The sequence below is a fragment of the Macrotis lagotis genome, chromosome 4, assembly GCF_037893015.1.
Source record: "Macrotis lagotis isolate mMagLag1 chromosome 4, bilby.v1.9.chrom.fasta, whole genome shotgun sequence".
Taxonomy (NCBI): Eukaryota; Metazoa; Chordata; class Mammalia; order Peramelemorphia; family Peramelidae; genus Macrotis; species Macrotis lagotis.
In genome coordinates this window covers 191467891-191482227 of record NC_133661.1, presented here as the reverse complement: position 1 = coordinate 191482227, position 14337 = coordinate 191467891, and the positions used below count along the sequence as shown (strand labels likewise).

Below are 14337 nucleotides of genomic sequence, written 5' to 3'. Positions count from 1 at the left end.
AAGAGGGAGATATTCTAAGAATGATAGGATGAGGAGGAAGAAAATTAGATATTTTTTCTTTCTAGTCACTAGCCTTGGTTCTACTCAACAAAAGCTTCGATTTTATCTACATATGCATAACTATAGTTAAGTGTGAAATATATCTTCATTATTTTAGATACTTTAAAGATTATTTCACTCAATATTTGACTTTCTCCTTTCAAAAATGAGAAAGTCATCTTTAATATATGCTTATTTCAAGTCGACATGATTTGATCTAGTTGGAACTTAAAAGAAATGTTTCTCAAATTGTTCTGCAAAGAAGCTCAAACCCCACCCTTCACCCTTGTGAAAAATATTGAGAATCACTGAGGAATTATTCTTCTTTAGAAGGGATGTCCTCTATATAATGAGAGCATTTTGCTCATGCTTCTCAGATAGATTTTGTTTCAAATTTGTGTGATTGAATTTTTTTTTAAATTGTAGATAGTGGGGCAGCTAGGCAGTGCAGCGGATAGAGCACCAGCCCTGGAGTCAGTACTACCTGGGTTCAAATCCGGTCTCAGACACTTAATAATTACCTACCTGTGTGGCCTTGGACAAGCCACTTAACCCCATTGCCTTGCAAAAACTAAAAAAAAATGTAGATAGTATCTTCACTTTATAAATATCTTTTAAACATAGACATCTTTATATTTAAATATAGTAAAAAGAGCTTTGAACTTGGCCTCAGCATAGCCTGGCTTCAACTTCAATCTCTTATAATTTCTAGTTGTCTAAGCAATTCAACTTATCTGATCCTCATCTTCAAAATTTGTAAAATGTACAGAATAATAGCACCTATCCCACATGGGGTAGAATTTTGTAAACCCTAAAACACTATGTACGATGACACAGGCCCCTTTCCTTATAGTCTAGGGGGATATACTGAAATATCCCAAGAAATCCCCTGAAAGATTTTTGAAAAATTTGAAAACCACTTTCACCTAAGGCAATTAGTGAACACTTCACAGAGACTGTAGCATATGAATTGAAACTGGAAGGAATACATTGGAGGAAAACTAGAAAAACTTAAATGTAAAAAAGCTTACACATAAGGTTTAGGGTACTCCATTTCAAGTGGAATAGTAATGTGAACTAAGTCTGGAAAGGTAAATTTTAGCCAATTTATCCTAAAAATAATAGAAAATAAAGATTTTTTAAATTATGGTCAGATCTTTGTGTTTGGCATATTACTTTGGCAATTATGTAAAGGATTAATTGCAGAGAACAGTGAGACTATTGCAATAGATAAAAAATGGAATAGGCCAGAAATATTATAATCAAAAAGTGAATTTATGGAAAAGGATAGCTGGTAAAAGATGTGATAGCACACTCGGCATAACATTACAACTGATTTGATATCTGTCATAAGGGATTAAAAAAAGAGTCAAAGATGACTAGAGAGAGAGTGTATCAGTTATTTGTCACCAAATAACATTTCTCAAGATTTATATGTATTTTGGGGCAGCTAGGTGGCATAGTGGATAAAGCACCGGTCCTGGAGTCAGGAGTACCTGGGTTCAAATCCAGTCTCAGACACTTAATAATTACCTAGCTGTGAGGCCTTGGGCAAGCCACTTAACCCCGTTTGCCTTGCAAAAACCTAAAAAAAAAAGATTTATATGTATTTTACCCTTTATCTTTTTTAAAACTTTTACCAGGGTGTAATTGATGTTTGTAATAACTCAAAATGTTATTTTTAATGGTGTCACATAGATTCGGGATGACAACAAAAGGCAACACCCCTGTCTTGTGGAATTCTCAAAGCTACCTGAAACTGAGAAGAATTATAACCTGCAAATGTCAACAGAAACTTTAAAGTGAGTTTAAATTAAAAATTACTTGTTTTCTTTTTAATTTAATAATCTAGAGGGGCACTACAGTGGGAGTAATGGAGAGATTTGGAACTCATAATTTTAAATTTGAGGCCCCTGACAATCAAGATTCCCTGTAGCTTTTCAGTTTTATTTCACACTGTTGACTTTCACTCAATGTTTCAGACTTATTTGAATTGTTCTGTCCACTTACTCCCACTGTCATATATTTTCCATTACCTATATCTGAAATTTCTCCTCACCCTCCAATAACCCACAAACTAAATCACTTAAAAATTTTCAAGATTTAACTCATGCCACTTCCCCATGAAATATTTACTGATTCCCTTCCTCAAAAGAAAGATATCACTCTTTTTTCTTCCATTTGACAATTTCTCATGTATTTACTACATTCTAACTAATATACTTATTTGTGCATTTATTTTGATTAGTCTTTCTGCTAATTATCTCTAATTTATTCTGTATACATCTTGTCTGTACATAATGGTTTATGTGTTCTCTCCCCCCTTTGGACGGTAAGTTCCTCAAGAGCAAACACTCACTGGTGGAATTGTTTTTGCTTTTCTTTGTATTCCCCCAGCACTTTAGTCCAGTGGAAGGTGTATAGCATGCTTATTGACTTAATGATTCTCATCCCTTATTCCATGAAGACAGGGGATAGTGATATTTCATCAATGTATGCTCAAGACATAATAATTTTTTATTTATTTATTTTATATGAATTTATTTATGTATTTTTGAATTTTATAATTTTCCCCAAATCTTGCTTCCCTCCCCACATCCTCTACAGAAGGCAGTCTTAGTTTATTATATTGTTTCCATGCTATATACATTAATCTAAATTGAATGTGCTGAAAGAGAAATCATATTCTTACAAAAAAAAATAAGAGAAAGCAAGATCACATAATAGGATAACATTTCTTTTTTAAATTAAAAGTAATAGTCTTTGGAGTTTGTTCAAATTTCACAATTATTTCTCTGGATACAGATCACAGAACTCCATCACAGATACCCCAAAATTATCCTTGATTGTTGCACTTATGAAATGATCAAGTCCATTAAGAATTATCATCAACCCCATGTTGCTGTTAGATGTACAAAGTTCTTCTGGTTCTGCTCATATCGTTCAGCATCAGTTCATGCAAATCCCTCCTGGTTTCTAATAGAACCATTTTTTCCATAATGTACATGTACCACAATTTGTTTAGCCATTCCCCAATTGATGGATATCCACTCAATTAGAACTGCTATGAATATTTTTATACAAATAATGTTTTTACCCTTTTTCATGATCTCTTCAGGATATAGACCTAGTAGCAGTATTGCTGGATCAAAAGGTATGCACATTTTTATTGCCCTTTGGGCATAATTCCAAATTGCTCTCCAGAAAGTTTCGTTGAGTTCACAGCTCCACCAACAATGAATTAATGTTCCAGATTTCCCGCATCCCTTCCAACATTGATCATTGTCCTTTCTGGACATATTGGCCAGGCTGAAAGGTGTGAGGTGGTACCTCAGAGATGCTTTAATTTGCATTTCTCTAATAAGTAATGATTTAGAGTAGTTTTTCATTTGACTATGGATAGTTTTGATTTCCTCATCTGTAAAATGCCTCTGCTTATCCTTTGACTATTTGTTAATTGGGGAATGACTTTTTTTTTATAAATTTGACTCCATTCTCTACATATTTTAGAAATGAATCCTTCATCAGAAATGTTATTTGTAAAAATTTTTTTCCCAATTTACTATACTTTTGATCTTTGTTACAGTGGTTTTTGTCTGTGCAAAAGCTTGTTAATTTAATAATATAGTTTGGTTTTTTTAATGCTTTTTTCTGTCTTTTTTTTAATTTTCATCCATATGCCCATGTATATTTTTGGGTTATAATATTTTCTTCCCCTTCCCTTCTCACCCTCCTCCCCTCAGTGATAAAAAGTCAGGTTAGCATTGTACATAAATATTTTAGATTAACATATTTATGGATTAGTTATTTTTGGTATGAGGAATTACAATTAAGGAAAAGAGATATGAGTTAATTTTTATAAAGTGTTCATCAAATTCTGAAGGGTTGATTTCTTTGTTTTTTTTCTTTAATTTATTTATTTACACATTACTAAAAATATTCCTGTTTAAGAGTAAACATAATACTCCCTCCCCCACAGAAATAAAAAACCTCATGAGAAATAAAGTAAAAGAAAGGAAAAAATGTGTTTCAGTCTGTGATCTGGTATCATCAGCTCTGTCTCCAGTGGATCATTTTCTTTATCATAAGTCCATCATAGTAGTTACTTTCATATTTTTCCACAGTTGCTGTTGCTGCTTGTAATTCCCTACATCCATTCCTCCCACTACCATCTGTTATATTTTTTCTCTCCTTTCACTCTGTCCCTCTTCAAAAATGTGCTATGGGGGCAGCCAAGTGGCACAGTGGACAGAGCATCAGCCCTGGGGCCAAGAGGCCACAAGCCCACATCCCACCCCAGAGACCCAGCAACCACCCGGTCCGTGGCCACAACAGACCACCCAATCCAAATGCCTTGCAAAAAGTAAAAAAGAAAATGCGTTATATCTGACTATCCTCTCTTATGATCTACCCTCTCCTCTATCACCCACATCCTTCTGTCCCCCTTCTCTCCATTTTAGTTTAGATGTCTATACCCTATTGAGTGTATATGCTGTTTCCTCTCTAAGCCATTTCTGATGGGAATGAAGTCTCCCTCATTCCCCCTCACCTTCCCCTCCCTTTCATACCATTGCAAAAGCTACATGAATCTTTTATGAGAACTATCTTAGCCTATTCTACCTCTCTTTCTCTTATACCCAGTACATTTCACTTTTAGCCATTGACTCCATTTTTACAATATATCTTAAATTTCAGCTCTCTCTTGTGCTTCATCTATAAAAGCTCCTTCTACCTCCTCTATTAAATGAGAAGGTTCAGATGAGTATTAGTATTATCTTTCCATGCAGGAATACATGCAGTTCATCATCATTAAGACCCTCATAATTTACCCTTCCCCTCTGCTCTCTATGCTTCACCTGAGTCCTATACTTGAAAGTCAAACTTTCTGTTTAGCTCTGGTTGTTTCAACAGGAGCATTTGAATTTCACCTGTTCCATTGAAAGTCCATCTTTTCCCCTGAAATAGGATGTTTAGTTTTTCTGGGTAGTTGATTCTTGATTGCATTCCAAGCTCTTTTGCCTTCTGTAATATTATATTCCAAGCCCAATGAGCACTTAATATAGATGCCACTAAGTCCTGTGTGATCCTGACTGCGCTCCTCAATATTTGAATTGTGTTCTTCTGGCTGCTTGAAATATTTTCTCTTTCAATTGAGAGTTCTGGAACTTGGTTATAATATTCCTGGGGGGTTGCTTTTTTTGGATCTCTCTCTTGGGGAGATCTGTAGATTCTCTCAATTTCTATTTTACACTTTGCTTCTAGGATATCATGGCAGTTTTCCTGTAGGAATTCTTTAAAAATGAGGTCAAGACTCTTTTCCTGATCTTGACTTTCAGGTATCCCAATAATTTTTAAATTATCTTTCCTGAATCTGTTTTCCAAATCCATTGGTTTTTCAATGAGATATTTCACATTTTTTTCTAATTTTGCATTGTTTTGGTATAGAATTATTGTGTCTTGATTTCTTGCAAAATCATCAGCTTCCTTTAGCTCCATTCTACATCTGAAGGATTTGTTTTCTCAGAGAGCTTGTCTTATCTCCTTTTCCATCTGGCCAATTCTGCTTTTTAATGCATTCTTCTCCTCAAAAACTTTTTGAACTGTTTTTTCCATTTGACCTAAGCTGGTTTTTAACATGTTATTTTCTTCAGCATTTTTTTGGATCTTTGACTAAGTTACTGGCTTTGTTTTCATGTTTTATCTGCATCTCTCTCATTTCTTTTCCTAATGTCTCTTCTATCTCCCTTACTTGATTTTCAAAATCTTTTTTGAACTCTGTTATAGGCTGAGCCGAACTTCTATATTTCTTGGAGTCTTTAGATGCAGAAACTTGGACTTTCTCCTCTTCAGATTGAGTATTGTGGTCCTCCATGGGACCAAAGTAATTGTCTATGGTCAGGTTCCTATTTTTTCTGTTTACTCATTTCCCCAGCCTGTGCCTGCTTTGGGGCTGTTTCCTGAGCTCTTGAGTATTATTGGGACATCCTCCTGCAAGCACCTCATTGTGCAAGGCTCTGATTGTCTAACTGCTCTCCTGGTTTGTGAATGACCACAAGTTCTCCCCTCTGCCATGGGGCTGTGGGGTGGCAGGGTCCCTGCTCTATGGGGAGGCCTAGACTGTGATTATTGTTTGAACATGGTCAAAGCCCTAGAGTCCTGTTCCAAGGACAGAGGACAAACCTCGGCATTCTCCCTCCACTTCTTTACTTTCCTTGGGCTGAGCTCTCAGAGCACAGCTTCCTGGAGGCTCCTCATGGAAGGCTCCACAGGCCTACTCCCCTTTCCTAGATCTAGGCTGCCACAGCCATCCTGAATGCCTTGACCATGCTGAGGACCTAGGCTTCGTGCTTGCTCTAGAAGAGGTCTCCCTGCTGATCTTCCAAGTTGTGCTTGCTGCTCCCTGGGGTGCAAATCAGGAAATTGCTTCTGCTGCCAGGAGCCAGCACTCCCAGGCTTCATGGGACTGTTCCTAGGAGGCTGAAGTTCCTTCATTCACCATTGGTGCTGCCTCTCCATCCCCATGGAACAGAGTTTTCCACTATTTTCCAGGTTATCTTGGGCTGGAGAATTGGCTCACTGGATTTTTCTGTGGGTTCTTTCTCTCAAAAATTTAGTTAGTCATAATTTTAAGGTTTTTGAAATATTTTGGAGAAAGCACCTAAGAGAGGCTCTTCTCTTGCCACCATTTTGGCTCTACCCCTCATCTTGTTTGTTTTTAATGACATTCTCCATCTCTTGCTTGGTCATAAACTGCTTCCTTTTCCATAGATCTGATCTATTCCTTGATCTCCTAGTTTGCCTATAATATTATTTTTATGTCTAAATTTTTATCTTATCTTGGTATACGGTGTGAGGTGTTGGTCTAATCTGAATTTTTTCCATATTAATTTCCAATTTTCCCGATAGTTTTTATTGAAGAGAGTATTTTTATCCCAAAAGCTGGACTCTAGGTTTATCAAATACCAGATTACTATTATCATTTCCTATTGTCCCTTTTGCACCTAGTCTATTCCATTGATCTACCACTCTGTTTCTTAGCCAGTACCAGACAGTTTTGATGGCTGATACTTTATAATATAATTTTAGATCTGGTAGGGCTAGGCCACCTTGTTTTGCACTTTTTTCATTAAATCCCTGGAAATCTTGACTATTTATTTCTCTATATGAATTTACTTACAATTTTTTCTAACTCATTAAAGTAGTTTTGGGGGGGATTTTGATTGGTAGGACACTAGATAAGTAGTTTTATTTAGCTAGAATTGTCAGTTTTTTATTATATTAGCTCAGCCTATCCATGAGCAGTTGATATTTGCCCAGTTTTTTAATCTGATTTTATTTGTGAGAGAAGTGTTTTGTAGTTGTTTTCATAAAGTTTCTGAGTTTCCCTTGGCAAGTGGACTCCCAAGTACTTTATATTGTCTGAAGTTATTTTGAATGGGATTTCTCCTTCTAGATCTTGCCACTGTGTCTTGCTATTAATGTATAGAAATCCTGAGGATTTATGAAGGTTTGTTTTATATCCTGTTACTTTGCTAAAGTTGCTAATTATTTCTTGTAGTTTTTTAGATGATTTCTTAGGATTTTCTAGGTATACCATCATGTCATCTGCAAAAAGTGATAGTTTTGTTTCTTCCTTCCCAATTTTAATTCCTTCAATTTCTTTCTCTTCCCTTTTTGCTGAGGCTAACATTTATAACACAATATTGAATAGTAATGGTGATAACGGACATCCTTGTTTCACCCTTGATCTTATAGGGAATGCCTCTAGCTTTTATCCCTATTGTATAGAATGTTTGTTGATGGTTTCAGATAGATATTGCTAATCATTTTAAGGAACAATCCATTTATTCCTATGCTCTCTAGCGTTTTTAGTAGGAAAAGGTATTGTATTTTTGTCAAAGGCTTTTTCAGTATCTACTGATATAATCATAATCTTTCTGATAGGTTTGTTATTGATATAGTTAATTAAACTAACAGTTTTCCTAATATTGAACCAACCTTGCATTCCTGGGATAAATCCTGCTTGGTCATATTGAATCATCCTAGTGATAACTTGCTGTAATCGCTTTGCTAAGATGTTATTTAAAATTATTGCATCTATCTTCATTAGGGAGATAGGTCTACAATTTTCTTTCTCTGTTTTTACTCTTCCTGGTTTGGGTATCAGCACCATAATGGTGTCAAAGAGAAAGTTAGGCATAGTTCCAGCTTCATCTGTTTTGCTAAAGCGTTTATATAGAATTGGAACCAATTGTTCCTGAAATGTTTGATAGAATTCACTTATAAATCTATCTGACCCTGGAGATGTTTTCTTAAGGAGTTCAATGATGGCTTCTTGAATTTCTTTTTTCTGAGATAGGGTTGTTTAGGTATTTAATCTCTTCTTCATTTAACCTGGGCAACTTACATTTTTGTAAATATTCATCCATTTCACTTAGATTATCAAATTTATTGGCATAGAATTGGGCAAAATAAATTGAATTATTACTTTAATTTCCTGCTCATTGGTGGTGAGTTCACCTTTTTCATTTATGATACTAGAAATTTGGTTTTCTTCTTTCTTTTTTTTAATCAGATTGACCAGATGTTTATCAATTTTATTGGTTTTTTCATAATACCAACTTTTGGTTTTATTTATTAATTCAATAGTTTTTTTGCTTTCAATTTTATTAATTTCTCCTTTAATTTTTAGAATTTTCTAATTTGGTATTTAATTGGGGATTTTTGATTTGTTCTTCCACTAATTTTTTTAGTTGCATGCTTAGTTCATCAATTTCCTCTTTCTCCAATTTATTCATGTAAGCATTTAAAGCAACAATATATCCCCTGAGGGTCACTTTGAATGAATCCCATAGGTTTTGGTATGTTGTTTCATTATTATCATTATCTAGGATAAAATGGTTAATTCTTTCCATAATTTGTTTTTTGTTCCACTCATTTTTTAAAATGAGGTTATTTAATTTCCAGTTTGTTCTGGGTCTGTATCTCCTTGGCCCAATATTACATATGACTTTTATTTCATTGTGATCTATGAAAGATGTATTCACTATTTCTGCCTTTCTGCAGTTGATCATTAGGTTTTTATGTCCTAGTACATGGTCAATTTTTATATAAGTTCCATGTACTGCAGAGAAAAAGGTATATTCCTTTCTATCCCCATTCAGTTTCCTCCATAAGTCTACCATATCTAATTTTTCTAACAATCTATTTACCTCCTTAACTTCTTTCTTTTTTATTTTATGATTCAATTTATCTAGATCTGAGAGCTGGGATGTTAAGGTCTCCCACTAGTAGAGTTTTGCTGTCTATGTCTTCCTGCAGTTCTTTCAGCTTCTCCTCTAAGAATTTGGATGCTGTCCCACTGGGTGCATATATATTCAGTATTGAAATAACTTTATTATCTATGGTACCTTTTAGGAGGATAAAGTTTCCTTCCTTATCTCTTTTAACGCTATCTATTTTTGATTCTGCTTTTTTCTGAGATAAGGATTGCTACCCCTGATTTTTTTACTTCAGCTAAAGCAAAATATATTTTGCTCCAACCTTTTACCTTTACTCTATATGTATCTCTCTGCTTCAAATGAGTTTCTTGTAAGCAGCATATTGCAGGGTTCTGGTTTTTAATCCACTCTGCTATTCACTTACATTTTAAGGGAGAATTCATCCCATTCACAATCAAAGGTATGATTACTAATTCTTTATTGCCCTCCATGCTATCTTCCCTCTGTTTCTATTCCCCCCCTTTCCCCACCTTTATCCATATTCCCCAGTATTTTGTTTCTGAATACCACCCCCTTCAATTTGTTTGCCCTCCTATATCACCCCCTCCCCTTTCTTTCCCCTTTCCCTTTTTCCCTTTTACCTTCCCTTCCTTTTTCTGGTTCCCCTTTTTTTTCCTACTCCCTTTCCCTTTCTCCATCCCCCTTCCCCTTTTCCCCTTTTAATACTTGAATGGTTAGATGTTTTATAAGTTAACTGAGTATGTGTAGGTTGACTTTAAGCCAAGTCTGATGAGAAGAAGATTCAAGTGTTTCTCATCTGCTCCCTTCTTCCCCACTATAACCATAGGTATTCTGTACCTCTTAGTGTAATTCAATTCAATTCAATCCCCTCCCTCCTCCTGTCTCTTTCCTGTCTCCCTTTTTCAGGAGGTAGTGGGTTTTTCTAGATCATTCTATCTGAGTCATAGAAAATTCTGAGTATTTGTCACTTCTAGTTAAATATATTCTACCTAAAAGAGTTAAAATTCTTGAGAGTTATTAGAGTCTTTCTCCCAAGTGGGGTTAAATCCAGTTACATCCCATTTGATAGCAGTCTCATGGATAGATCATGAATGTCCATAATTTCTGGCTATGTATTTTCTCTCTGTTAGAGTTACAATTCTCAAGATTTATGAGAATCTTTTTCCCCCATGCTGGGATATAGCCAGTTTCAACTTACTGGATAGCAGTTTTTTTTCCTTTTACCACCCCTCCTTTTTTTCTTTACCTTTTCATGTGTCTCTTGAACCTCCAGTTTGATGTGCAAATTTTCTATTTAGCTCTGGTCTTTTCATAAGGAATTTTGGAAATCTTCCAGTTCATTAAATGTCCATCTTTTTCCCTGGAAGAGAAGGCTCAGCTTTGCAGGATAGTAGATTCTTGGCTGCATTCCAAGCTCCCTTGCTCTTCGAAATATCTTGTTCCAGGCCCTTCAATCCTTTAATGTTGATGCAGCCAGGTCCTGCATGAGCCTTACTGTGGCTCCTTGATATTCAAATTGTTTCTTTCTGGCTGCTTGTAGGATTTTCTCCTTTATCTGATAGTTCTGGAATTTGGCCACAACATTCCTTTGTGTTTTCATTTTAGTATCTTTTTTTGGAGGGAATCGATGTATTCTTTCAATAACTACTTTGCCCTCCGGTTCCATGATATCAGGGCAGTTTTCCATCACTAGATCCTGTAATATTAAGTCCAGGCTTTTTTTCTCTTCAATGTTTTCAGGAAGTCCTATAATTCTCAGGTTGCCCCTCCTCAATCTATTCTCAAGGTCAGTGGTTTCGTTGATGAGGTATTTTACATTTGCTTCTATTTTTTCTATTTTTTGATTTTGTTTAACTGACTCTTGCTGTCTCATGGAGTCATTAGTTTCTGCACACTGCATTCTTTTTTTTAGGGAGAAGTTTTCTTCATTAACCTTTTGCAACTCCTTTTCCAATTGGTCAATTCTACTTTTGAAAGAGCTTTCCATTTGATCAATTGGGCTTTTGAGAGAGTTATTTTCTTTTTGCATTTGCCCAGTTGAGGATCTGAGAGAGTCATTCTCATTTTGTATTCGTCCAATTGATGATGTGAGAGATTTATTCTCATTTTGTAATTGTCCAATTAAGGATCTGAGAGATTTATTCTCCTTTTGTATTTGTCCAGTTGTATTTTCTAAGGATTTGTTTTCTTGTTGCAAGGTATTGTCTCTCCCAAATTTTCTAGTTCATTTTTAAGCTCTTTCCTTATTTCTTCAAGGAAGTCTTTCTGTGCTGAAAACCAGATTGTATTCTCCTCAGATGTTCCAGGTCTTTCGAGTTAGGGTCTTTCCTTTCCAAGAATTTTTCTATGGATCCACCTTTCTGCTGACCCTTCTTCATTTTGCTAAGACCTTGAGTTGGGGAAGGGCTGGTTCACAGGGGCCTGGGATCGCTAAAGGGTTTATTCACTGAATGCATTTTCTCTGGCTGGCCAGTAGGAGGTGCTGGTTGCTTTCTCTGGAGTGTCTGTGACTTTGAGGCTTTCCCCCTTTGCTTGAAGGGAGGAGTTGGAGCTATTGAATTCTTTTGCCTTCAATCAATGGTGGGCTTTACTCTAGTCAGAGGTCATTCTTTGAGATTGTCAGCTGGGCTGATGCTTCTGCTCACACACCTGGGCCTGAGGCAGAATTAGTCTGCAAATGTTTGTTCTGGGAAGAGGCCTCAGCTGTAATGGAGGCGTGGACTCAGAGTTTCTCATACCAGAGGAGCCCAGGGATGGTGTTCCCAGCTCTCCTGCACGAGAACTCCCCCACCCCCACCCCACCCTGTTGGCAAGCTCCAGAGGGACAGCACCAACCCCATTGCTTCTGCTCCCTAGTTGACTCACACCCCCACTGTCTAACCCCACCAGTGATCCAGCAGGTCTGGCTCTCCGGACCTCAGACTCCTGACTCCACTTCAGCTGCTAATCTGGCTGATCTGGTACCGCTCTCTGAGCCCAGACTCACCCACCCAAATTTGGCCAATGCTGCTGCTGGAGACAAATCCTGAGGTAGATGTTCTTTCTCCTGGATTTTCTTTCTGGGTTTTGTGGGTCAGATTTCTGTTAAGAGGTTTTTTTCATATGATAGATGGGGAAAGATCAGGAGACTTTAAAACTGTGCCTTTTTTCTCTCTGCCATCTTGGCCGGAAGTCTCTCCAATTTTTTCATGTAAACATTGAAAGATATAATATATCCCCTGACAACTGCCTTGACTGTATCCCATAAGTTTTGGTATGTTGTCTCATTATTATCATTATCTAGGATGTGAAATCATTGATTCTTTCTATGATTTGTTGCTTGATCCACTTATTCTTTAAATTAAGGTTATTTAATTTTCAATTAGCTTTAACGTACATCTCTTCCTGGCCCATTATGACATGTGATTTTTATTTCATTTTGATCTGAGAAGGATGTATTCACTATTTCTGCCTTTCTTTATTTGATTATTAGGTTTTTATGGCCTAGTACATGGTCAATTTTTGTGTTAAGTGCTGTGTACTGTGGGAAAAAACAGTATATTCCTTTCTATCCCCATTCAACTTTCTCCAAAGGTCTATTGTGTGTAGGTTTTCTAACATTCTATTCACCTCCTTAACTTCCTTCTAGTTTATTTTATGGTTAGATTTGTCTAAATATGAAAGTGGGAAATTTAGGTCTCCCACCAGTAGAGTTTTGCTGTCTATGTCATCCTGTAACTCACTCAACTTCTCTAAAAATTTAGATGCTATACCACTTGTACATACATATTTAGTATTGAAATTGCTTATTTATGTATGGTACCTTTAAGGAGGATATAGTTTCCTTCCTTATCTCTTTCAGTCATATCTATTTTTGCAAATGCTTTGTCTGAAATAAGGATTGCTACCCCCTGCTTTTTTCACTTTAGCTGAAGTGAAATATATTTTGTTCCAGCCTTTTACCTTTACTCTCTCTTTTTGCTTCAAATAAATTTCTTGTAAGTATCATACTGTAGGATTCTAGTTTTTAATCTAGTCTGCTATTTGTTTATGTTTATGTGAGAGTTCATCCCATTCACATTCAAAATTATAACTAATTATAATTAATCTTTATTGCCCTCTGTGCTATCTTCCCTGTTTATATTTCCCCCTTTTTTCACTTTATCCATATTCCCCATTGTTTTGTTTCTGAATACCACCATCTTCAGTATATTTGCCTCCTTATATCCAACCCCCTCCCTTTTCTTTCCCCTTTCCCTTTTCCCTTTCTTCCTTCTGTTAGTTCCTCTTTTCCTCCCCCTCCCCCTTTCCCCTTTTTTATCCTTGAAAGGTAAGATAAGTTTCTCAACTTAACCGAGTATATGTATGTTAACTTTAGGCATAATCTGAAAAGAATAAGATTCAGGGGGTTCTCATCTCCTTCTTTCTTTCCCTCGATTATAATAGGTCCTTTGTATCTCTTTATGTAATGTGATTTACCCCCATTCAATCTCCTCCATCCTCCCATATCTTTACTGTCCCCCCTTTTTAAGGAAATATTGTTTTTAAATCATTCTATCAGAGTCACTGATAAGTCATGAGTGTCTATAATTTCTGCCTAAGTATACTCTCTCCAATAGAGTTGCAATTCTCAAGAGTTATGAGAATCTTTCCCCCAGGCAGGGATATAGCCAGTTTCATCTTATTGGATAGCAGTTTTTTTCTTTACCCCACCCCTTTTTAACCTTTTCATGTGTCTCTTGAGTCTCCTGTTTGATGTACAAATTTTCTATTTAATTCTGGTCTTTTCATCTGGAGATGGAAGTCTCCTATTTCATTAAATGTCCAACTTTTCCCCTGGAAGAGAAGGCTCAATTTTGCTGGATAGTGGATTCTTGGCAGCATCCTTGCTCTTCAGAATATCTCATTTCAGGCCAGGCCATTCGATCCCTTCATGTTCATGCAGTCAGGTCCTGTGTAATCCTTACTGTGGCTCCTTGTTATCTAAATTGTTTCTTTCTGCTGCTTACAGGATTGTCTCTTTTACCTGATAGTTCTGGAATTTGACCACAGTATTCCTTGGTGTTTTCATTTTGGG

At 36.2% G+C, this 14337-nt stretch overlaps 1 protein-coding gene across 12 annotated transcripts in view; it reads left to right on the top strand.

Moving 5' to 3' along the window:
- RYR3 (ryanodine receptor 3) overlaps nt 1-14337 on the top strand; it is an 833777-nt gene that overhangs the window by 424446 nt on the left and 394994 nt on the right. For all 12 annotated transcript variants that reach the window (XM_074235022.1, XM_074235021.1, XM_074235020.1 and 9 more), the window contains one exon: nt 1738-1841. In XM_074235022.1, the coding sequence (XP_074091123.1) occupies nt 1738-1841 (104 nt within the window). The remainder of the gene's footprint in view (nt 1-1737; nt 1842-14337) is intronic.